General features: G+C 41.5%; 4 protein-coding genes across 4 annotated transcripts in view; 1 reads left to right on the top strand and 3 right to left on the bottom strand.

The window, feature by feature from the left end:
• LOC123997666 (D-ribitol-5-phosphate cytidylyltransferase-like) overlaps positions 1 to 5,857 on the bottom strand; it is a 31,579-nt gene extending 25,722 nt beyond the window's left edge. The window contains exons 1-3 of the mRNA XM_046302120.1: positions 5,449 to 5,857; positions 4,686 to 4,962; positions 3,786 to 3,935 (exon numbers count right to left, since the gene is read on the bottom strand). Of these exons, the coding sequence (XP_046158076.1) occupies positions 3,786 to 3,935; positions 4,686 to 4,962; positions 5,449 to 5,657 (636 nt within the window). The 5' untranslated portion in view covers positions 5,658 to 5,857. The remainder of the gene's footprint in view (positions 1 to 3,785; positions 3,936 to 4,685; positions 4,963 to 5,448) is intronic.
• A 697-nt stretch (positions 5,858 to 6,554) lies between these two features.
• Positions 6,555 to 8,986, bottom strand: LOC123997667 (sclerostin domain-containing protein 1-like). Its single transcript, XM_046302121.1, has 2 exons — positions 8,639 to 8,986; positions 6,555 to 7,583 (listed from the first exon to the last, which is right to left on the bottom strand). Exons 1-2 carry the CDS (start codon positions 8,844 to 8,846, stop codon positions 7,135 to 7,137), a joined length of 657 nt encoding a protein of 218 aa, XP_046158077.1. The 5' UTR covers positions 8,847 to 8,986; the 3' UTR covers positions 6,555 to 7,134.
• Positions 8,987 to 14,047: 5,061 nt separating this feature from the next.
• On the bottom strand, positions 14,048 to 20,914 carry LOC123996694 (ankyrin repeat and MYND domain-containing protein 2-like). The gene is made up of 10 exons (XM_046300294.1): positions 20,688 to 20,914; positions 20,208 to 20,272; positions 19,664 to 19,802; positions 19,436 to 19,534; positions 17,293 to 17,453; positions 16,722 to 16,936; positions 16,280 to 16,415; positions 15,504 to 15,632; positions 15,188 to 15,317; positions 14,048 to 14,939 (listed from the first exon to the last, which is right to left on the bottom strand). Exons 1-10 carry the CDS (start codon positions 20,752 to 20,754, stop codon positions 14,785 to 14,787), a joined length of 1,296 nt encoding a protein of 431 aa, XP_046156250.1. The 5' UTR covers positions 20,755 to 20,914; the 3' UTR covers positions 14,048 to 14,784.
• Positions 20,915 to 22,072: 1,158 nt separating this feature from the next.
• On the top strand, positions 22,073 to 25,202 carry LOC123996684 (tetraspanin-13-like). The gene is made up of 6 exons (XM_046300285.1): positions 22,073 to 22,274; positions 22,961 to 23,128; positions 23,549 to 23,629; positions 23,886 to 23,999; positions 24,093 to 24,206; positions 24,984 to 25,202. The coding sequence occupies exons 1-6, from the start codon at positions 22,212 to 22,214 to the stop codon at positions 25,056 to 25,058; spliced, it is 615 nt and encodes a 204-aa protein (XP_046156241.1). The 5' UTR covers positions 22,073 to 22,211; the 3' UTR covers positions 25,059 to 25,202.
• The last annotated feature ends 1,017 nt before the right edge of the window (positions 25,203 to 26,219 follow it).

Raw genomic sequence — 26,219 nt, 5'->3', positions numbered from 1 at the left:
GAATTGCCCCAAACATAACATGTTGTATTTCAGGATAAAAAGTTATTTGCTTTGACACATTTTTGCAGTATTACTTTAGTGCCTTGTTGCAAATAGGATGCATGTTTTGTATTTGGTAGAGGCTTCCTCGTTTTCACTCTGTCAATTAGGTTATGATTGTGGATTAACTACAATTATTATTATTAAATGTTTTATGTATTTAACTAGGCAAGACAGTTAAGAACAAATTCTTATTTACGATGACGACCTACCAAAAAGCAAAAGTCCTCCCGTGGGGACAGTGGCTGGGATAAAACAAAAATATATACATAGGACAAAACACACATCACGACAAGAGAGACACCACAACACTACATAAAGAGAGAGACCTAAGACAACATAGCATGGCAACAACACAACATGGCAGCAGCACAACATGGTAGCAGCACAAAACAGGGTACAAACATTATTGGGTACAGACAACAGCACAAAGGCAAGAGGGTAGAGACAACAATACATCACGCAAAGCAGCCACAACTGTCAGTAAGAGTGTCCATGATCGAGTCTTTGAATGAAGAATGTTGTTGATCCATCCTCAGTTTTCTCCTATCACAGCCATTAAACTCTAACTGTTTTAAAGTCATCATTGGCCTCATGTTGAAATCCCAGAGTGGCATCCTTCCTCTCCAGCAAATGAGCTAAAAGGATGCCTGTATCTGTGTAGTGACTGGGTGAATTGATACACCATCCAAGGCGTAATTAATAACTTCAACATGCTCAAAGAGATATTCAATGTCTGCTTTTTGTCCTTCAATAGGTGCCCTCCTTTGCAAGGCATTGATGAACGTAATTTTGGTGTGAAAAGTTCAAATCAATCCCAGAACATCAGCAAATTACCTTGTGAAGATGCTGGAGGAAACAGGTACAAAAGTATCTATATCCACAGTAAAACGAGCCCAATATCGACATAACCTGAAAGGCCGCTCAGCAAGGAGGAAGCCACTACTCCAAAACCACCATAAAAAAACAGACTACAGTTTGCAACTGCACATGGGGACAAGCACTGTACTTTATTTAGAGAAATGTCCTCTGGTCTGATGAAACAAAAATAGAACTGTTTGGCCATAATGTCCATCGTTATGTTTGGAGGAAAAAGGGGGAGGCTTGCAAGCCGGAGAACCCCATCACAACCGTGAAACATGGGGGTGGCAGCATCATGTTGTAGGGTTGCTTTGCTGCAGGAGGGACTGGTACACTTCACAAAATAGATGGCATCATGAGGAAGGAAAATGATGTGGATATATTGAAGCAACATCTCAAGACATCAGTCAGGAAGTTACAGCTTGGTCGCAAATGGGTCTTCCAAATGAACAAGGACTCCAAGCATACTTCCAACGTTGTGGCAAAATGGCTTAAGGACAACAAAGTCAAGGTATTGGAGTGGCCATCACAAAGCCCTGACCTCAATCCTATAGACAAATTGGGGGCAGAACTGAATACCTCCTTTGTAGGCAAGGAGGCCTACAAACCTAACTCAGTCACACAAGCTCTGTCAGGAAGAATGGGCAAAAATTCACCCAACTTATTGTGGGAAGCTTGTGGAAGGCTACCCGAAATGTTTGACACAAGTTAAACAATTTAAAGGCAATGGTACCAAATACTAATTGAGTATATGTAAACGTCTGACCCACTGGGAATGTGATGAAGGAAATAAAAGCTGAAATAAATAATTATCTCTACTATTATTCTGACATTTCCCATTCATAAAATAAAGTGGTGATCCTAACTGACCAAAGACAGGGATTTTTTTACTAGGATTAAATGTCAGGAATTGTGAAAAACTGGGTTTAAATGTATTTGGCTAAAGTGTATGTAAACTTCCGACTTCAACTGTACTTCCTCACTAACGCACAGGTATTGATTGTTGATTAGGATATCTATTAGAAAGCTTAAAAGTCACTTTTCTCTGTGTCCCATTTAACCATTACTCACCTTATATGGTATGGTTCCACTAAAAATGTGTGAAAGACATTTTTACTCATTATGATAAAACATAAATATAAAAAAAAATAATAATAATATGTTCCAACACAATTTCCATATAAACAATCGACATCTGACAAATGCAATTCAAAATGGAAAAGTGTATTTTATCACAACGAAATTATGTCTTGATAAATCTAACAGTACATAGCCTTTTTTAAATGTCTTTAATATGTAGGCTATGAAGTCACAACGAGGCTGACTTCAAATGCCGACCTCAAAGTTCAAATAACCCCGCATTAACTGACCGCAGCGCGAATGCAAACTATGTCAGGTCAATCTTGCACATAATAATGCATTGAAATTAAAAGGCATATAATCAAAGGGATTACTTATGATCAAGGACCTACAGTAATCGTAACAGAAATCGACAAAACAACGGCAAAACGTACCAAAGGAAAATCTACACCTTCGCTCATCTGATAGGCCTACAGTGGAGCTTCGTGCTGAATGGACAGCATTTTTAAAAAGCTGAGTAATAAGTAATTGATTGCTTTTCCAGGTAACGAATCCAAACACTGTTCATGTTTATATTTTTACATGTTCATTAATCAATTGTTATTGAAATCAAAATACTACTCATAGTGCAGAGCAAGCTGTAAAGCTTCATATAACACCAATGTTTTGTAGCACTTTCAGGTGAATCTATGGAATCTTAATGGAATCTTAAATCTTAATTATTTTTGAAATATGCTTGAAAATAAAAAAGTAAAATATATGTCAACAAACCTTCCTCCAAAGGAACCTATGATTAAATGTTGTGAAACAAAATATTGTTCTAGTTTTCGTGAGATATCACCCAAAGGTGAAATGATTTCCCTTATTTTTTCGCAAGTATTCTGGGACGTTGAAATCATCTCACGTGTTAATTAAACAAATTAAATCACAGACTGTTAGACCTGTAGTAACCAGGTTACTTCAATGTTATTTTTACGTTACCTTTACCAAAGCCAAGAGGTATTTTTCTTTTGTTCGACAGAGTGATATGCTGCACAGTGCCAGAGTATATTAATGTGTCATTTCTTTCCCAGACATATTCACGCCGCAGTGAAAATGATGGCACCCACACCACAAACTCTTCAGCTTGAAACCCTGCAGCTTCCAGCACATCTGGTGAACAATGGACGACTGTAAAGACTGAGTGTGATGTATGAGAATCATAAAGTCTTTTGTCATCTAGTCGCATTGCTGGGGTTAATTATTTCTCAAGCATAAATCTCTCTGCGGCGGTCATTTTGTGTGATTCGAGGGACCTTTTAAAGCAATTATTTGACATCGAGAGGGAACATTCAAAACCTGCAGGACATGACTAGTGATCGACATGGAAAAAGGTTTTGCAGACATCCAAGGTTCTCAATTTCCCTGACCAGAGGTGAAGAAACTTCACAAAAACATTATGTAAACATGATAACTAAATACTGTACAAGGCTAGGTTTGGACTTTGTTTCAAGGTGCATCCTTGGTGGCATATTTCTATTTAAGAAAATCATTCAATAGTTTGTTGTTTTATCAGTCACGTCCCTAATTCAAATGTACACAGTAAACATAGTCATTTTTAACCAGGTCAAACAGACTGACCGGTGCACTCACGTTCTATTTAATTGAAACAGAATGTGAGTTATTGCGAGATCCAGCTGGGTTCACGGGAGTGTATTATTTACATAGCCCCAAAACCAGGCAACCAGTTTTTATTAACTAGACCTTGGGTAGACGACGAGTGATGTTTTGTGTACAAGAACTGCCTAGTGCCTAGAAGTACCTACCCTCTGATAAGCCTGGTAGATGACATCATAGATGAATCCCTGGGGCATCTCACTGGCTCTGTACATGGTTCTCTCCAGAGAATGGTCCAGGTAGCCCTCCAATGTGGTAGCAATCACTGTGGAAACCAGAGGTCGGATAGCCCCAGCAGCCTGCAAAATAATGAATGGAGCGGAATATGTCTTTCTTCCTTATGGCAAATACACACGTCAATCAAAAATGTATCAAATGGTTCCGATCCTATTGTGTCTTGAAGCTTACCACACTTGTTCTAACAATGGCTGGATAACAACAATAAATCCCAGCTAAACAACAGCTTGTGCACACAATGCTTTTCCTGTACAATTGGAAGTTCTTCATAAGCAACATTCCTGAGATCGTATTTTCTTGTGATCATGACATGATTGAGGATGAAAATCCCCAACGTGCCAAGAACAAGTATGGTCAATGAGATAAGGGGGGGGCAAAATGACTAGTAAATAGAATGAAAGCAAACATGTGTTATGTGTGTTACACATGTTATTAAATTCAAAATGAATCTCATGCTCTTCGGAGGAGACTGACATTTTATCATGATCGGGGATAATGGCAAGTTAATGAAGACCAGACTGCTGGCTTTGAGAGTTACACACACACACACACAATGTCAAAGAGCTCCTGCTCAAACTTCTCACTTTTGTGACCAGCCTTCAACAATATCATGTCACAGCTACTAAAATATAAATCACCATCTAAACATATCAATGTCTTCCTTAGCGACTAATATCAGCCAATGTGGTTTTAATTTGTCATGGCTTACAGTAGTTATACATGGCTACAGTTGAGAGCAATGAATAGCTCCGTCTGAGAACCACTGACTGTGTTGCGTTGGAAGAGATAGAGGACTTTGAATATGTACAAACCCCTTGTTCTTTGGCAGCCATTGTTATCTTGAGGAGGAAGTCCTCTTCCACAAAGGGCCGCACTGCATCATGGATGATGACCACCTTCGGTTTGACGCGGGCCGTACCACCCTCTCCCTCACTGAGGGCTCGGACCCCATTGAAGATAGATCTGTGGCGAGTAGATCCACCATGTACCACTAGGACATTTCTGTGGTGGAAGCGATGGATAATGTCCATCATCAAATCTAAGCTCTCCTTGGCAACCACCACAACGATGCTTTGGATCCATGGCACTCTGTCAAAGAAACAGTGTGTATAGTCATATGTCAACAGCTTTCGCACTGTTTAGAACATTTCATTCTTGTTGAGTATATTTCTTTCATTACCTGTTATATTACCATGCATAACACATTTGGTTGCAATTATTTGCATACATTATTTCATCAGAATTCCACAGTATGAAACAAAAATACCTGGCAGTATCAAGAACAAGTAGGGTATTTTGGACGTTGTTGAAAGTTGTAGAAAGACTCAAAGTGTAATGTGTGACCTGATGGATTCATTAAAGATCTATTAAATGTAACGAGACATTACAAAACCATATATTTATTCAACGATAACATAAAAGAGCTTAAACCCCCAGTGAAATGGTTTGTTTACATGTGGCTACTCTCTTGCGCAGTGACAAGATTAAGGGGCAGGGCCATAAAACTACAGTATTCCAAACGTCCAAACGGGACATATGTTTTTGCATGCAAACATTCGACACGTCAAGTGTTACCTCTCGAAAGTTTGAATTGTGTAGCTTATCAGAGGTCTATTGAGAAACGTGCAGAACTGTTTAGGTGTCAGTAGCCCGGTTCTTTCTCCACTGCCACCGGCTGGAAGAACCACAGCTACGGGGAAATCCACGCTGCAACGTCCCGCAATGTGCTTGTCTAACCGGGCTTCGCATGCTGAGAAATGTCCTGGTTCAATAGGCCTGTCCATGTCGCCCGTATTCTTTTACGTGCTTCAGGGCAATTGATTGATTTGAAGTTAAAACGGACTAACATCTGAGGTCACGAATACGTCCTATCGGTATCCCCATATACAGTTTCATTCATTCCTTTATGGGCGGAGTCGCGTAGACCAGTGATTGATTCGATTTGTATCCTGCTACAGTGTAGCCACAGTGCTGCACATGCGCGCTGTCGAGGAAGCCCCATACCAGCTCTACGTCACTGATGTTATCTGTGGAGTCTTTGCTGATGTCCCAAGATTTTAATATCCCCTATCATATGTATTTGTGACAATTTTGCTAATCCTGCATGCTTTCATGCCTTTTTAATTTTGACTGCTTGATGCAATTTTGCATACATTTAGGTCATTTAGCAGATGCTCTTAATCAGAGCAATTATGGTTAAGTGTCTTCAAGGGCACAGTGACACAATTTTTCACCTCGTTGGCTCAGGGTTTCGAACCAGCAACATTTCAGTTACTGGCCCAACGCTCTTCACCGCCAGGCTACCTGCTATATTAATTTATTTATTCAAGCTTGCTTGATCTGGTGCAGAAGTATAACTAGCCTGAGATAATTGTATGTGTAGGTTTATACTATGGGATGACTTGACCTACATGCTTCAACAATGAAATACCATCTAATGGTCAATAGAACAATTGGGGGTAGGCCTACATAGTTGTAGGTGGTCGACATGCGCTGCCACCCATGTTATGATTAAAACTAAATTACTATGTGTAAGTAGCCTACCACAGAACATGGATTTACATCAATGAAATAAGACCTTGAAAACAGCCCTTAAAACATAAAATAATTGCAGGGGGGAAAAAAGTGGCAAATTAGATCTCCAATGTAAGAATCAACATACAATAAGGTGAAACTTGTTTTAACATTTATTTTATTTTTTCAAATGAAAATATGAGCAATGACAACTTCTTGCTAAATGTGTGTGATGCATGTTAAAAAAGGTTTATCAAATGAATAGCAATACAACATATATATTACATCATATACATCTTATAGAAAAAGTTTATACATATGTTACCATACTTCAGAGGACATGTGATATCATACTATATATGTACACCTATTTACATTGTGTATTTGTGGTGCTTTTGTGATGGGAAACCCCTTTTCGTGCAGAGCTTACTTTTTTTTACATTATATTGGCTGTAAAACTGTGTTTGTATAATGGAGTGAAGAGCAGGTTTACATTGTCATACAAGAACTTGAATGATGCGAATTATCTTAAAGTTCCAGAAAGTTCTATTGGTCATGATGACCCCATTTAGGTTCATTTCATCTTAGTAGCTAATGATTCAATGGTGCTCATTGGTCCTCAAATAGCAAGCAACCAATGCCATTCGCTTTTACAAAGTCACTTTCAGTGGTCCTCCTCACAACAAGCCAGTCCCAATAAAGAGATAATCCAAGACCACAGTCACTGAGGCATTCTGCAGTCCTGCCTTAGGGCTCTGCTTCATGCCAATTCTCATTTAGCTTGATCTTCCCTAGCCTCCTTTTGGCTTTGGCTTTGTGCTTGTGGAGATGCTGGGGCCGAGGCAAGGCAGGCTCCTCAAACTTCATATGGCTCGACTCGTTGTGTTGCCGGGAGTACCTCTTACACTTGCACGAGGTGACCGCGGTGATTTTATACGTTCTTGTGCTGCCGTCCTGGCACTGCAGCTGGATGCGTTGGGTGCGCGTCTTGTCGTTGACGCAGCGCCAGTCCTGACTGTTCCTCCGGCTCCAGAACTTTCTGCCGTAGCCGCCGCCGATCCAGTTGGGAAGCATCTGAGCGGGGAGGCACTCGCCAGCACATACTAGCTCCTTTATGGGGTTGATGCTTGTGCATTGGCCATCAGAGATGTACTTGGTGGACCTCAGCTCTCTACATCCAACTTGGCTTCTCTGATCTGTTAGAGAGAGAAACAGAAAAACGATGAGAATCAAACAACTTTGAACATCTAGTGAAGATTAAAATGTCCTTTTGTGGCCCCAAACTATTTGGTTTCACTTTAAATTCTACTGTAGCAAACAAAGGGTTTTTGGATCAGAAAACTTTACAAACACAGCTGTCTATTTGGTTAATTTGGAGGTTTTTGGCACAGACTATAAGCCTATACCGATTACTGGCTTGAAGAGAGGAAATGGTGCATTGCTCTTGCATGAGAGGAAGGGCTTTAGTGTTCTGAGCTATGTCAATGGACCTGGCTTTCCTATAGGATTATCAGCAGGCAACCAGCACTGTTCTGCTCCAGGCTACAGCTCCTCACTCACCCTGTAATCCAAGCCAGGGCACCATTCACAGACTGCCATACACCTCTGTGACAATGTGCCCCCTTCTCTATGACAGAGTTTGATGAATGAAAAGAGGAGAGGCTCCCTTTCTCTTCTTCATACTTGGGGTCCTTATAGAGAGCTCAAGTCAAAGAGCGCCAGAATCACAGACTTCCTGTGTAAAGGAACACACCTCCATTCAGTGGCGCTGACACACGATCACACCCCAAACACTAGCCTGGCTGCCCTGGGTGACTCATCTCTACTGCCCTGCTTGGACTGCTGCCAGGTGTGTGTGTGTGTGTGTGTGTATTGAAGATCATAGTGCCAAGCTTTGCCTGGTCTCACTCAGTGGGGGCATCTGATACCGTCCCTACTTAGCTGCTGATCATATCCATGCCTATTGTTATATATATATATATATATATATATATATATAGTTGAAGTTTTAGCAGTTCTATTTTTTTACATTAAGACTGTAGTATATTATAATTTATCATTTAGAGAACCCAATCTCAACAACCTAATTGTAGAAGCCTCTATAAACCTGCTTGTGCTGGAATAAATATGTCTATGCACTTGTCTTGAAGTTTAAATTTTTTTTTTACAAAGTTAAAACCAAGGAAAATAGTTAAAAACCTTAAAGCACAACTTCGCATTGTTTTGCGAAGGAAAACTGAACAATACTCACCAACTCTATAGTTCCCAGCAATATTTCCCGCGCCTCTCCCGCCGTTTCTTGCCCGATTTAAAGAGACATTGCTCGGGGCATCCTGCACAGGAGTACCCACGTGCGAGTATAGGATCTCCGTAGCATCATTCTTGAACGCCTGGCAACTCCTCACAAGAATACAAAACAAGAATAGCAGGTGGCACGACTTGCATGCGCTCAAGTGCATATTGCTTCTGGGGATGTAGGGAATAAGCAGATCCCGTGTCAGGTAAATGTATTCTGTGCCTCTGATGTCTGCGGCAGAGATACTACGATTCTGAGCTTGTTTTTATATAGGCCTGTCCGAGTCTTGCTTTGGCAACCGCTCAGGTGCACATCATGGGGTCTCTTGACTGAAGGCTGGGCGTAACTGGATTAATCACGCCCATTTGTCTGTGCGCTACAGAGCCAGTGCCTGTACAACATCTGGAGTGATCCTGTTCCTGTCTCTCCAATTGATGGGATTTAGAGCTATTGCGTCATTTTTGTTTCTTCAGATCGCAATCTATTCATCACATTTAATCTATTCAAAATATTAGAAGAGCCTCCACTTTTGGTCTCTGCAATAATGTGTTCTTCTGTTAAATGTTCTTTTTTACATTCCCTCATTTAATCATCGTCCATGTTCTGACATGCAGTCTCATCTACTCTCTTAATTCAAAAATGAAAGCGGATATGGTCTGTGTAATTTGCTTTCGGTCTCTGTCGTTCTCTTCCTCTCGATCTCTCAATCCCCTGTCATTTTTACACCTAATGATTGGAGTGCCTAGACTAACTGGAGTCTTTGTGTGTGTGCCACTCATGGCAAGGAGAGATATAATTACTTCTGTGGGAGCATTCACATCAGCCTTGTCTTACAGATTTGAAAAGAAGTGTCACACATAGACACTAATTGTTGCTCATGTGAAGGAAATCTGATACACTTTCGTTCAGTGTCATTATCATATGAACCTTAAATGTAGGGGCCTCCTTCCTCCTGTGTAGAATACCATAAAGCATTGAAAGCAAATCAGATGTACTGTATCTTGTGATATAATATCTGCCTGAATACATGTAAAGGTGAAGCCATAATATATTTTTATACTATTGTTGGTTTTGTAACTGATGGCCTTGTCTCTTTTTACTTACATACAAGGCATATTTCACTAAATAGGTATTTCACCTACCTCACTTCCGACCACAAAATAAAGACAATAACACCATTTTATCCCAGGAGACTAGTAATACATGGATGGCTTTCCCATCTACAGTCCTTTAGGTGATGGGGTGAATGATGCAGAAGTTCGTACGATATGCCACTGTCATGTTTCTCCCATCTAAAGGAGCAGAAAGCTGAGACAGCACCGTCTGTAGGTGTCCAGACCATGGAGACGGTGACGTATAGGAGTAGATCAGGTGACAGAATCCTGTGGGAAGTAAAGGGACAGGCACACAATCCCACACACAATCCTGCATGCACAAACAAGCACACACACACACACACACACACACACACACACACACACACACACACACACACACACACACACACACACACACACACACACACACACACACACACACACACACACACACACACAGTGAGTTATTAACATGTCAGGAGTGTGTGTATTAGCAGGAAGGACCCTCATGTGGTGATAGGAGGGGGGACGGGGGGACTAGAGAGGGACGAAAGGAATGCATAACATGGGAACAAAGCCAAGAAATAAAAGTTCTTGGGTGCGTAGAATTCACTATGAATCCCCAAGGAAGCCCAGTCTATAAATGCAGACAATTATTCTAGACAGAGCTGTTCTCGGGTTGCCTTTAGCCACCAGATTCAAGGTACCGATTTAATTTTCCCAATTGTGTAGTATTATTGAAATGAATTATTATGTCAAAATTGTGAAATATCCCAATGAACTGTGAAGAATAGAATTGTGAACTTGAGCCACAGTTCAATAACAGGCCGATGATAATGTAATGAAATGAATGCATGCGATATAGGGAAAACCTATGTCATTCTGAACCTTTGTCACCCTACAGTCAATACACTGGGTAGAGATAGTATGCCATCTACTGACCAGTTGTTGCCATTGTTGAAGGAATTGAATTGCAGCTTGATTAATAATGTCATATCATGAATGTTATCATTTAGCCTCACATAACAAAATATATATATTATTGCTTCCTGTACCCCCCCAAAAAAAACAAATAGCATGGGTATAAATACATTTCTGAAACCTGTGCAATCTGAGGATGAACAAGAGAACAGCTTTCTTTGATTGTTATGATTCCAAATGAAAACAGGGGTTTCCTGGTTGCAGGTAGACCTACTGTAGTAGGGCGGTTGGTCAGGTTTGGTTTGTCCTTTACATGGTGATAGACATGGAGGTGTGTCTGAATTACTATACTTCATTTATTTTACCTAAAAGATTGCTCAAATATTTTGAAGATGTAATGATATTTAGAATTGTACTGTATATTCTGACAGGACATTGATGATGCTCTTCAGAAGTATGGAATCAGGAGGGGCATTGATGTCTGTCAACTTTACCTTGCCAAATAGTAGTCTTATCATAACTTCTAGCTATGGAATCTATAACTTGAGAATGTCAAATGAGGCCCTATTCATTGCAAGGCTGTGATGTGACCTGTCAATTATAATTTGTTGGAAAATATCAATCATGTCAGTATATGCCAGTAATATGTTACATATAATGCTTTTTTTGCAAATTAACTAAATCATATTATACTTGTCAATATTCCAGACTTGTCAAGGTTCTCCATGCTGAGATACTTATGGCTGAATAACAACAAGATACTGTAGCCAACATCACAAACAGATGATACTGTATACAGTCATATTAAATGTGGGAATGTGTGACACTCAAACACTAGGCATATCATGTCAGAATAGCCAAGAAAGGAAAAATATAATTTCCCCATATCCACTTCATAATATTCTGTAAATGTTTCTAATGAATGAACTCTTCTACCATTCCCTCAACTGTTGCATGACAGAACCTTATCTCCAAAACAATAAAATATATATTTCAGGTCAATATTACAATCTTTATTTTCCTAAGCATATGCTATAAACATTGCATGTTCTCTGTGTGAGTTTGTCTTGTTGTGGATCTATGTTTTCCATCCCCAAGAGCAACATACCTATCCTGTCTTTATAGCCTGTTCCCAGATCTGTTTGTGCTCTTGCGAAGTCCATTGCTGTCATTGACAAGCCAAGTTCGGCATGACAATTTCACATGGAGTTGTTAAGAGAGCAGAAACAGGCTAGCACTCAGGCTACTGTCTTTACTGTAGGTTTTCCATCCTTTGGCACCCTGGGACACCTAACCTGTCATTGGGTTCTTCTTCTGCACAAACACCAGATGAAGAGGCTGGAGGACTGCGTGGCTGAGCTGAGGAACTTGCAGCATCTCCACACTGTCAGTGAGTGAATGGGGGTTCCACTGATACTGTACAGTCCAAGGCCCTCACATTTGACATGGTTATGTGAGGAAGAAACAGATTGGACCAGTGGAGGCTGGTGGTGGAGGTATAAGAAGACGGGAACATTTCAATGGTTGGAATGGAACAAATGGAACAGAGTCAAATATGGTTTCCATATGTTTGATACCATTCCATTAATTCTATTCCAGCCATTACAATGAGCCCGTTCTCTTTTATCTCCCCCCACCAGCCTCCTTTGGATTTGATACAGTATTGTAGATGAAAGCTTTTGCAGCTTTTTTCCTGAATCGCTACTCACAACAGACCGGATATTGTCAATATGTGATCCATAACTTGCCGTCAGTGCAGTTATTGGATAGAAGAGGTATGTCAACAAATATTGAAATCATATTCCAAAAATTGGAAAATAAGCAACTTACTAGAGAAACTGTTACAACACATTGCTGTGTCAAGTCTGGGATCCTTGTTGAACCTAAAGTGATGCCCGGTTGACAGAGGTGAAGCAGGAGAGGAACAGTTCATTACAGCCGTTTAGTATAGAACGCCATTGTGTCCCCCCAGTCACTGGCATTTGGCAGGTGGGCAGAGACTTCTGCCAGTAGAGACTGGCATCTATGGGGAGGGATGACACCTTGCTCAAGGTAAAACATAGTACTGTACCAAAGGAGACAAGCATTCACCTTATATTGCAATTCACCAGGTTTTTTTTTTATATGGACTTTTTTATATGGATTATTTTCATCTGATTTACAGGTCACTATGGCTCAAGACAACATTTAATGTAAGTCACAAATAAGGGATATGGGTGAATATCTCATGATACAGATTCTACAATGTTACAATTGAATGTATGACTCCTAAAGTATTGAATATTTTCAATGTATATTTATATGTGCTTCTCTGTGATGCTCATCTCTGCCGAGGAGCCCATTGGATGAGACGGCAGATCCCAGTGTGCGCAGGGCTATGCAGAGATCCATCATGAAGTTCTCCACTGTGGACTAGAAGACCATTTCTGCTCCAGCAACACGAGGGGTGAATCTCAATTGTATTTAACAGATTCTTCATGTCCTCTCCTCTAATGCATTTTGAGAAGAAGCCAAGGAGAGAATATCCCAGGGGAGGAACCTCAGATTTTCTGCTCCACTATGCTTTGAGAAGAGGAGGAGGACATTTACATTACATTTAAGTCATTTAGCAGACGCTCTTATCCAGAGCGACTTACAAATTAGTGCATTCACATTATGACATCCAGTGGAACAGCCACTTTACAATAGTGCATCTAAATCTTTTAAGGGGGGGGGGTGAGAAGGATTACTTTATCCTATCCTAGGTATTCCTTAAAGAGGTGGGGTTTCAGGTGTCTCCGGAAGGTGGTGATTGACTCCGCTGTCCTGGCGTCGTGAGGGAGTTTGTTCCACCATTGGGGGGCCAGAGCAGCGAACAGTTTTGACTGGGCTGAGCGGGAACTGTACTTCCTCAGTGGTAGGGAGGCGAGCAGGCCAGAGGTGGATGAACGCAGTGCCCTTGTTTGGGTGTAGAGGACGTGAGGAAATACAATTGATATTCTCACCTGAAGGTCATACAACTGTGGTGTGATGCTGTATGACCCTGTAGAGGGAGCTCTAGCTGAATTAAACCTGTCAAATGGATCACAGTTTCCTCATTACTACCACACTACAAACAGACACCCCAGTTCAATGTTACACAGTACAGGATGAACTTGAGGAAGAACTCTGTGAGTCAGAATCCTCACTGGTCTACGTTAAGCACCTTTCCCATGTGAGTGGAGTCTTAGCCTGATCCCAAATCTGTTTGTGCTATCATGTCAATGCAGTGTCATACGAAACAGTGTTTGGCATGTCAAGGAGTGGCAAGAGATTGGCATGATCACTGATACAAACAGACTGATACCCAGGCGAGTCTACTCTGTCATACGATCAAAAGCACATACAGACAGTACTGTGGTGTTTATTCTGTTGTATTACAATCAGACATTTGACATATTTGAAACATCAGTATTCAACAAAACAGCAACATTGTTAGAGGGATTTGCCAAGTTGCTTTTTCAGGAGGTTATTGTCACTTCAAAATACATGTTGTTCTTGGCCAATTCAAGCCACCTTCCTGTATGTTTGGAAACAATGTCCTTTATCTATTAACTAGGGAAATGACTAGACACAGAATTATTTGTTTTATAAGGACATGAACAAATAGAATAGCAATTAAATCTACTACTACATCTTTACATCACACTCCCTGAAGTCCTTTCCATTATTCTTGAACAAAAACCATCGACATAATTATATTAGTCTACATAGACATTTAACATTGAATGATGAAAAAAAACATTATATATATATATATATAAAAAATAAAAAAAGCATAGACACTCGTGACCCTAACCCTTCTTCCATCGTGTGCAATAAGGTTGCATTGCTTTGATGGTAAACAATGTCAGATCATCAATAAATAAGGGATCCTTTCCCATGGGTTTAGGCCTTAAGCTTGTGTGAAACTCCTGCTTACTCCATCCCCAGGTTAACTGTTGGGCCTTACACGGCAAGCCTCCCTTAGACCTTCTAGGACAACAGTGTAGACCTGGAGTAGGGGAGACAGCAGGGTGTATAGGCATTGTGCACCTGTGTGGGACGTCACTTACAGGCCCCTCTTCAGTTCTCTGTGTCTGGAGTGGTGGAGACAGGGCTGGGGGGAAGGGGGTCTGCTTGGTTGTCAAAGGGGGACGGGGAAGACGGAGAGTCTTCATTGGGTCCCACTGAGAGGTCCTGCATGGAGCCTGTCGCCGACTCTACCACCTGGCTCTGCTCTGAGAAACACATAAGGAGCCCACTGTTAGCATGATGCCTGTAACACAACGCAATGGAAAGACTATTCAAGCTAACTACCACGTTTGAAGCGGAGGCCTCCTATTCAAAACCAAGAATCCTTTCGTAACCAATGTACAGTAGGTGTTTAATGTAATCCTTGGTCACTTAAAATTACAATGAGACATATACACATTAATAAACAAGAGGTGACATGAAAATGTACAGCCCAAGAATATTTCTCCAATACCTTTCCTCTGTCGCTCCATCAGCTTGGCTGACTCTGCCTCGTGCTTTTCTCTCTGCTCCTGAAGCTGCTTGCAGACCTTCTTATGGGTGAACCAGTGCATTTTCTGGCAGGCTGGGGCACAGTATATCACCTATTGGAACACAAAAGCGTTGGACGTGTTGGTGGAAGAATAGAGGCCCATGCGTCGGATGCAAGGATACATAATGACAGATTGACCATTGCTATTGCAGGTCTATGAATGAGGACAGTGGATATATGAATATAGCATTTGATTGTATTGATATAAGATACCGTAGGAAATGCGCATTGTGCCTACCATTTTACAGATGGAGCATCTCTTCTCTGCTCCCTTCACCCCACAGGTGGTACAGAACTCTGCGTCCATGAAGCCCACCTGTCCTGTTATAGCCTGGGTCAAAACTGAGATGGCTGTCGGATCGTTACCCTGACCAGGACAGAAAGGGGAAATGGGAGAGAAAATTCTAAATATATGTAACGGATGTGAAACGGCTAGCTTAGTTAGCGGTGGTGCGCGCTAAATAGCGTTTCAATCGGTGACGTCACTTGCTCTGAGACCTTGAAGTAGTAGTTTCCTTTGCTCTGCTTTTGTGGAGCAATGGGTAACGATGCTTCGTGGGTGACTGTTGTTGATGTGCGCAGAGGGTCCCTGGTTCGCGCCCGGGTATGGGCGAGGGAACGGTCTATAGTTATACTGTTCCATACACACAAGATGTACAGTACAAACAATTGAAAATGACAATAAGGGTCAAAGATTAAGCCTAGTCATAAACTAAGAAAGCTATTTTAAAATGGGAATTCCTCATTGAGCATGCTTTTTAGTCCATGACTAAGCTTAATCATTGTCCGGGAAACCGGGCCTAACAGTATAAAAGCTTAAAAAGGTTATTAAGCCCACAACAGAAAACTATTACGAGTGGCGCTTCACTCAAAATGATGTTGCATAATGAGTCATTACTAAATACACAGATATCACACGAGATAGAGAGAGAGAGAATGTAAAAGCCCTTTGTGACAACTACTAATGGAAAAGGGGCTTCATAAATCAATTTGATTGATGACTGATGAACTCACGATCTCCACGGGAGCGATACTTCGGACCAGCTGCTGCAGCAGTGTGGCGTCGCGGTAGGGGAACTTGCGGATGCACTCTCTGATGAACTTCTCCTGGAACAGCGGAAAGCCGTCACTGTCCCGTCCCTTCAACAAGCTGCATGGGGACAGCAATGACGTCTGGGGTTATATACATTGCAATACAGTATATATATCAAAAAGACTTAGTATGTCAGAGTGTTTCTTCACATCATCAGTGCAGCCAGATATGCATTTAATACCAATTTCTTCCTCATCTTTCCAACTTTTTCCATTGACATCCTCTGTCCATCCAGTTTAATAAACAAATAAATAGTAATAACAGTGTCCAGGAAACCGGCCTCATATGTATTTACATGTTCATATGTGTATGCTCTATGCATGTCCGGGAAACCAGCCCATACAGTCCAAAACCCTCGCCCACCTCTTGATGAGTCCTTCCAGCTTGTCGTCGTGCTCCTTGAGGAAGGATGCACACTTCTGCAGCACACAGCTAATGTAGTGCATCTTCATGGCCAGCACCTCGTTCATGTCCTGCTGCTTCACACACTTCTCACAGATCAGCTCCATCACCCGCCGGCACTTCTCCAGGGCACCTGCCTCAGCCAGCACCGGGTTCTCCTTCACCAGAAGCACCATCTGGGAGAGACAAAGAGAGAAGAGGGGGGTGGTGTCTCATACACTGTAAAGGATGACATAACAGCTCCCTGTGTAGGATGAATTGCCAACTGCCACATAAACCACTATTCCCCAAAAATATATGCTTTATAAAAGGTGACATAACACCCAGATAGGGTTATATTGGTGGTCTTTGTGTTTTATCTTTTACAGTTCTCCCATAGAAAAGGTCTGCTTTCTTTTTTTGCCTGATATCCTTGCTGGTCTTGAGTGGTCCGGTGTACACATTGCTTTGATCAAATATGCATCACTTAATACCTCACTCCAAAACCACTATTCCATAATGTGGCCCAGAGACAGCAGTGATGGTATTTTACCTTGACGGGGTTGAGGTTGGTGCTCATGATGATCTTGTGGAGGGGCCCTGCCAGTTTGGGGGGCAGCTTGGGCTCCTTCTCTAGCCCCTGGCGTTTGGTGTAATACTCCAGCTTGGCCCGCGAGAAGAAGTTGTTGATCACCGTCACACAGTCGTGCTGCCCTGGGGAGAGGAGATACACCTGGGTGAGAAACAAGTACCGAAGTCTCACTGTGACAGAGGTTGCATTCATAAGGCTCCAAACAGAATGTGCCCTAATAAACACAATCAGAATAAAGGGGGGCAATGCCAATACAGAGTCATTCTAGTTTATTCTACGTCACAGACATCAAACACATTTCCATCGGTGTCCGTATGTGGCAGGGTCTACAGTCAATCACGGATTACAAAAAGAAAACCAGCCCCGTCGCGGACACAGACGTCTTGCTCCCAGACAAACTAAACAACTTCTTTGCTCGCTTTGAGAACAATACAGTGCCACTGACACGGCACAAAACCAAAACCTGCGAGCTCTCATTCACCGCAGCCAACGTGGGGAAAACATTTAAACGTGTTAACCCTCGCAAGGCTGCCGGTGTGTTTACAGACATATTCAATCAATCTCTATCCCAGTCTGCTGTTCCCACATGCTTCAAGAGGGCCACCATTGTTCCTGCTCCCAAGAAAGATGGGGTAACTGAGCTAAACAACTATTGCCCCGTAGCACTCACTTCCGTCATCATGAAGTGTTTTGAGAGACTAGTCAAGGATCATATCCCTTCCACCCTACCCGAAACCCTAGACCCACTCACTCCAATTTGCTTACCCGCCCAAATAGGTCCACAGACAACGCAATCACACTGCACTAACCCATCTGGACAAGAGGAATACCTACGTAAGAATGCTTTTCATCGATTACAGCTCAGCATTTAACACCATAGTACCATAGTACCCTAGGTCTCAACCCCGCCCTGTGCAACTGGGTCCTGGACTTTCTGACGGGCCGCCCCCCCGCTGATCCTCAACACTGGGGCCCCACAAGGGTGCGTTCTCAGCCCTCTCCTGTACTCCCTGTTCACCCATGACTGCGTGGCCATGCATGCCTCCAACTCAATCAACAAGTTTGCAGATGATACTACAGTGGTAGGCTTGATTACTAACAATGACGAGACGGCCTATAGGGAGGAGGTGAGTGAGACGCCTCGGAGTGTGGTGTCAGGAAAATAACCTCACACTCAACGTCAACAAAACAAAGGAGATGATCGTGGACTTCAGGAAACAGCAGAGGGAGCACCCCCCTATCCACATCGACAGGACAGTAGTGGAGAAGGTGGAAAGTTCTAAGTTCCTCGGCATACACATCACGGACAAACTGAAATGGTCCATCCACACAGACACCGTGGTGAAGAATGCGCAACAGTGCTTCTTCAACCTCAGGAGGATGAAGAAATTTGACTTGTCACCAAAAACACTCAAACTTTTACAGATGCATAATCGAGAGCATCACCGCCTGGTACGACAACTGCTCCGGCCACAACCGTAAGGCTCTCCAGAGGGTAGTGAGGTCTGCACAATGCATTGCCGGGGGCAAACTACCTAAACTACCTAGGCCATAAAGATCATCAAGGACAACAACCACCCAAGCCACTGCCTGTTCACCCCGCTATCATCCAGAAGGAGAGGTCAGTACAGGTGCATCAAAGCTAGGACCGAGAGACTGAAAAACAGCTTCTATCTCAAAGCCATCAGACTGTTAAACAGCCATCACTAACATTGAGTGGCTGCTGCCAACATACTGACTCAAATCTCTAGCTACTTTAATAATAAAAAATTGGATGTAATTAATATATCACTAGTCACTTTAAACAATGCCACTTTATATCATGTTTACATACATATGAGATGAGTAATGTAGGGTATCTACAGTACTTTATACCATCTACTGCATCTTGCCTATGCCGCACGGCCATCGCTCATCCATACACTTGTGTGTATAAGGTAGTTGTTGTGAAATTGTTCAAATTACTTGTTAGATATTACTGCACGGTCGGAACTAGAAGCACAAGCATTTCCTACTCTCACATTAACATCTGCTAACCATGTGTATGTGACCAATAAAATGTGATTAGATTTTTTATTATGTGTGAAATCCTTACTGTACATACCGACAAACGCAGCCATCTGAGATGCTGTTCGCCCGACGGAGTTGACCACATCGGTCTCCGCTCCTGCATCTAACATCATCCAGGTGATATCAGTCTTACCTATATGGCAAGGCGGGGAGAAAAGAGTTAACGCACACAGTCAAATCAACAAATTCACCATGGTGCACCCTGATCTACACACAGGGATATCCTTTCTCAGCGATACAAACTTTGAGAAAATGTGTCTACCTGATAGCCCAGCGAACATCAGTGCCGTGTAGCCATGCTCATGTTCATTACAGTTCACATCTGCCCCGTGTTGCAGTAGCAGCTTGCACATGTCCGCCTTGCCCTTGTATGCAGCGTGCATGAGGGGAGTCATCCCATTCTGAGGAGGAGAAACAGAACTGTCAGTAGTGTAGGTTGTAAATATTGGCATCATTTAAGTAGCCTATTACAGACAATTTATGCTGAATTAAATCTACGCAGAGATATTTTCCATTGTACAACATTGTAGAATGCACAATACAGGACAATGAGATTACAGAAAATAGCCTTTGCTAAACTGTGGAGTGCCTGTACTGCACTGCCTGCCTCTTGCTAAATGACTTAAATGTAATGTAAATGTCTTGAAGACATAGGCAATGTTATCAAACAAAAAGAGACATGCTGCCTGTCATTTCCTTACTGTCCAGTTTGCTGACAAATTATGAAGAGCATAAATTAAATAACTTAAAAACGAATGTTATAATAGAATATCGTTGAAAAAAATCGAACCAATTTCTTCCTTTACCTCATCCAAACAGTTGACTCTGACATCCTTGCAACCCAATAATCTTGAGGCTTCTTGAACATTTCCTGAGAAAAAGCATCAATGCATTGAAAGCCATGAACACTGCCTCAAGCTAACCAAGGCTTGAAACAACCAACAGTTGTCTTGTCTAGAAAACTGTTTCAGCAATTTCATGAACTGGCTAGCTAGCTAACGTAACCTCTAGTACAGTACTAACGTTATCAGAGTTATAACTATCTGTAGTATTAGCTTGGCTAGCTAGCTACAGTAGTTAGCAAGTTTCCTTCCAATGCAACTTGCTGGATTGCGCTATCAAGTTAGCCATATAGCCACCATCATTAGAAACATAATTTAACCCATTACATTACGTACTAGCTAAATGAAAAAATGGTACAGCAATCTCAGATATATTATCTAGACTACAGTAACAAGCTTATTGTCTAGCTAGCTAGCATTAGCATTAAAGTAAATAAGCTTTACCTGCAGCAATAACTACGAATAATTCCCTCTCCGTGGAAGATAGATCTCCCTTCTTCGGAGCTGACATCTTGGCTAGAATTGTGTGTAAAAAAATAAAATAAAAATCAGTGAATGAAATAAGACAAGTATGGATAATTGTGAGTGACACTAAATTATAGACTATCACGACGTTTAGTTTTCATTCTGAAGCTTGCGAGTCTTGCTTGCTGGCCGTTGGGGTTAAACTAGTGGTCAGACTGTACCACGTTCTACAGTACAGGGGTGGGCATTGCAATTCATATTAACTCATTCAAATGTTTCTCTTCCGTTGACGACATTAACACATAAAGTAAATAATATGCACAGATATTATTGCAGTATACAAAATTGCAACACCTTAATTATTTAGCATAATACGAACTGCTTTCAAAGCCCATTCTCCCCCCTTTTTCAACATTTGTTAGCAATTCCACAGAAGTTAAGAACGTTAATTATTGATATGTTTAAGCGTTTAGACTGTACACATTTGATACATTGTTGCTCTAGCCGTCGGTGTTCTTCAATATGTTTTAGTGGGGTATAATTCATCACATTTGTCCATAAGCACTAGCACACTTCCATAACTTGAATAATAAATATTGTGTTTTATTGAAAAGCAAGTGTTGTTTATCAATGTCCAAATTAAAAGATAAAGGTTAGAGATACATTAGTGTCATAACCAGTCATTATGTGCTCCCATTGTTTCAAAGGTAATTTTCCTCATCACTGTAGGTTAAACCCTTACAAAAAAATTGCAGTTTTGAAACTGCAGTAAAAGTGCAGTAACTGCAGTCCACCGTGGTATTTTGAAGCAGTAATTGCAGAATAACTAGTTGAACTGCAGTTATACTGCACTCTAACTGCAGTTACACTGCACAATTATTGCAGTAAAGTTTTTGGATGCAGTATTTGCAGCATACTGCACTCTATTTTTATTTCGGGAATATGTCATGTGAAATGTCTTACAGTGCAGTCTAGTCCAAGTTAACCTTCCTAGTGGCGCAGCGGCCTAAGGCACTCAGTGCCAGAGACGTCAATACAGACCCTGATTCGATTCCAGGCTGTATTACAACCGGCCGCGTTTGGGAGTCTCATGGGCGGCGCACAATTGCCCCAGCGTCGTCCGGGTTAGGGTTTGACCCGGGTAGACCGTCATTGTAAATAATAATTTGTTTTTAGCTGACTTGCCTAGTTAAATAAATGATAAATACATAAACATACACAGTATCTGGGGATTAAAATAGCACCTTGGTAATCACTTGGCTCAGCCGTCATGCAATTGTTTTTGCAATATTTGCATATGTGAAGTCATAATTTCAAGACGACCAATCAGGTAAATTGAAAAGCTATTTCCCTGGACTGGGCCCTCCTTGCAATCCTACCCACCTGTAAAACGCCACAGGCACTGTTTTTCATTCTATGATAAGACTTAATTACTTTTAAACTCGGAGACGTTTGAGTCTGAGAATTGCTTTGTTCGAGAGGATAAAAAAGCGAATATCGACAATGGTTTGCGGAGGATTTGTTTGCACGAAGAATTCCCTATGCGCTCTGAACATACTTTATGTTGTAAGTACCACGCACAAATGTTTCCATATGCGACCGTATTGTTTTTGATGATAGGCTTTTAATGAGTGTAATAATAAGGGCAAAAGCCAACATGATTCTAGCCAAGAATAATATAGCCAGGGCAAGAAGGCTGTCGTGCAAATTAAGTCGTTCTGACACCAATCAAAATGATAGTAGGCTACATTTCAAACATTCGCACAAATGTCTCTCAGTTAATGCAAAGTCGACAGGGGTATTTGGCCGATCCACTGGGGGTACTTAAGAAGCCTCATGATACCATAAACCTACTGGGAAAATGTATTTATGGGATTACTTCAGGGTTACACTGGGCAGAACAACATTTTGTTGGTGGTACAGTAACCGAAAAGTTTGGGAACCACTTGTCTAAACCATATCTGTAAAGTGTGATACATTATCGTCATACAATTCTTGCAATTTAATATAGAATCAAAATACTCAATGTGATACTTTGTAAATGTCTTGTATTCTATGTATTGTATTCTATGTATTTATTTCATATAAACATCTGTCTAAACAGACTTTAATCAGCCTGGAGGTGGTAGCTTGAATATGAGATGGTGTTGACTTTGCCCACATCAAAGAAATCAGCATGAAGTGTCCTTTTTGAGTGCTTTTCCGTTCCCAGTGGATTTCTGTCATGAAGTTGTATTGTGCTTGGTCTTCAGATGGTGAGCTTGCTGCTGATTGGAGTAGCTGCTTGGGGGAAATGGTTTGGCCTGGTCTCCAGTTTTCGGGTGGTGGCTGGAATCATTGGTGTGGGCATCTTCCTGTTATTTGTGGCCTTCGTGGGCCTCTGTGGTGCCCTGAAGCACCACCAGGTCCTGCTGTTCTTTGTATCCTTCAATCAGGAGTAGGGTGAAGTTGCCCCTAGACACAGAACTTGGGTCATGTTTTCTTTTGCATTTTTCCAACTAATGGTTAGGATTGGGGGAAGGGAAGTTGATCCTAGATCCTTTCATCACCATGATGTGATATGATTGCACAGGGTTGGGTGTAATTGTAATGTGTTTTATTCATGCCACATATCATTACATAGTCAAGTGAATACAAACTACTACAACACAAGACATATTGATAACAAACACAGAGGACTGTTGTATACTAGAGGATCTTAGTCACAATGTGTTTTTAACTGCTCTATCCAGACTACACTTAACTGCTATTTTCTCACTTTATGAACAATTCTCTTTCAAATACACACCCTAGTGTTGCCTAGTTGGTTGTCACATGTGAGCTTCCTTAGTTGGCATCAGTACATGATTATCCTGTTCCTGGTGTTCATGGTTCAGCTGTCAGTGTCTGCTGCATGTCTGGCTATCAATAAAGAGCAGCAGGTACGTGACAATGTATAATGTGACTCATGACCACTTAATCTGTAGAACACCTTAAATAAATACTGGGAATCATTCATACTTTCCTTCTATGTCCTGTATTAGCTAGTTGACAAATGGCTAATGCACAACATAAATGGAAAGTGTGAATGATTTCCAGTTGATCTCAAAGAAGCACTCTGGTTGATGACATGCTGATTGAATTCTGTGACCAGAGCCTCATCTCCCTGCACCGCTTCATCCATTTCCCCCACTGTAGAAAGAACTCCTAGAGGTGGGCTGGAACAAGTCCGAGGCCACTCAGAAGGATGTGGAGAAAAGTCTAAACTGCTGTGGCTTCTTCCATTCGAACTATAATGGCACCTGTGACGCGGTAAAAACCAGCAACGTGTTTGTCAGATAGTATCTTGTGTGATGGACACATTACTTAAATGTTGTCCTGTCTACTTGCTTCCTCACACTACAGGACTGTTTCTCCAACCCATTATCCTGCAACCCTTGTGGTCCAATCATCCAAAGTCATGCTGAGGAGGTTTTACGCTTTGTGGGTGGGATTGGATGCTTCTTCAGCTTCACAGAGGTTAGCAACCTGCTGTAGCCTCATAGCAATGCACTGGCAATGGGTGGAATTTGCTGTGTAACTTAGTAAAAGGCTGTGGGATTCCTATGTAATTGGAACTGAAAACAGAACACTTTGTATTGGACTTTTACTGTCTGCATTTTTATATTATGTCATCAACACACTCTACATTTTAGACTTTTGATTTTGACTTCAGGAATGAATTCAACAATTCCAAATCGATTGATCTCAACTGAGTGTACAAAACATTAGGAACACCTGCTCTTTCCATGAGTCTGACCAGGTGACGGCTATGATGCCTTATTGATGTAACTTGTTAAATCCACTTCAATCAGTGTAGATGACAGGGAGGAGCCAGGTTAAAGGAGGATTTCAAGTCTTGATACATGAATTGTGTATGTGCGCCATTCAGAGGGAGAATGGGCAAGACAAGATTTCAACGGGTATGGTAGTAGGTGCCAGGCTCACCAGTTTGAGTGTGTCAAGAACTGCAATGCTGCTGGTGTTTTCATGCTCAACACTTTCCCATGGGTATCAAGAATGGTCCACCAGGACATCCAGTCAACTTGACCCATTGGCGTCAACATGGGCCAGCATCCCTGTGGAACACGTCACACCTTGTAAAGTCCATTCCCTAACGAATTGTGGCTTTTGAGGGCAAAAGGAAATGCAACACAGATACTAGGAAGGTGTTCTAATGTTTTGTACACAGTGTATATTGTGCTTTAGTATTAATTTAATCACATTCAGCTATTTTTTTCCCCCATCTAATTTCAGATCCTGGGAGTGTGGCTAACTCACAGATACAGAAATCAGAAGGATTCCCGTCCAAACTCTGGTGCATTTCTATAACTAGCTTGTTCATAAACTCAACTTTGCACTGTCATGCATTTGTATTTAGATCCTGTGTGACTTTTATCTTACGATTATTGTATGTTTCCTATTTGGATATTTTCATTGCTGTGATAATATAACTATGCGTTGATATATCTAATACTATTGGCTGTTTTTTGACAAAGTTTGTGAAACAATTCCAATCAATTTGAATCTTGAGTGATGGACACTGAAATTGAGAGCAGTTACTTTAAGGTTTAATCAGACTGAGGTCACTGATCGGAGTCGTGAGCAAATGTCATACACCTTATGCAAACAGAGCACAGACATAGGGTAAAGGCAGAGAGCAATGTTTCTTGGTAAGTGGTCTGTGGATTCCCAGTTTCAAACCTGGCTTTCTTTGGGTACCTACACAGTGCTGTCTTTGTTGCAGTGTATGGGGGGGGGGGGGGGGGGTGGTGTGTATTAGATGTCACACGGATGCCAACAGATTCAGCCTCTTTTTCAGATTCAGCCCTACTAAAGTGTTAAATAGTCGATCACTACACAGGAGATGTACTAATCCAGACATTAAGCTTTTTTTGTCTTAATTTCTAAACAGTTAAGCTATATTGTCCTATTAATCTGAAAGCTTCAAGCATTACACAAACTGATTTGGTATCAGTTCATATTACAACTAATTTCTAAACATCTGGTGTAGGCTATCACTCAATGTCACAACCAAAAATACAATTTTCAAAGTTAGATTCAGGAAGAAAGTTTACGTCTGTGAGTTCTTCAATGGCACTGGTGTAGTGTGACTTAATTTCTTCCTCCAAATCACAGTTTAACTGTTCTCTCCCCCCTACATTAGAAACAGAGCACAGTGAGTTGCAATGCAGTCTTATGACCAAGTAAAAATATGTAACTCGGAGCTGTGTGAGTTACGCCTAAGGCTACATTCCTGCCTTCCAAACAGGATGGGAACAAGGACCCAACTGTGTATTCCCTTTCGTTCTTATAGGCTGCCCAACCTGTTCATGAAGGAAGGCATCACCATACCTAAATCGGTCTTAACTGGCTTTTTATATTTGAATGATCAACTTAGCACATGTGGAACAAATGTGAGCTGTTCTGTGATGGTAATGTGTTGCTAGTGTATAGTGCCACAAGCTGTCAGTGGTAACATGTTTCACCATG

The sequence above is a fragment of the Oncorhynchus gorbuscha genome, linkage group LG15, assembly GCF_021184085.1.
Source record: "Oncorhynchus gorbuscha isolate QuinsamMale2020 ecotype Even-year linkage group LG15, OgorEven_v1.0, whole genome shotgun sequence".
Lineage (NCBI taxonomy): Eukaryota > Metazoa > Chordata > Actinopteri > Salmoniformes > Salmonidae > Oncorhynchus > Oncorhynchus gorbuscha.
Note: the sequence above shows the minus strand (reverse complement) of the source record. Positions and strands in the feature narration are given on the sequence as shown.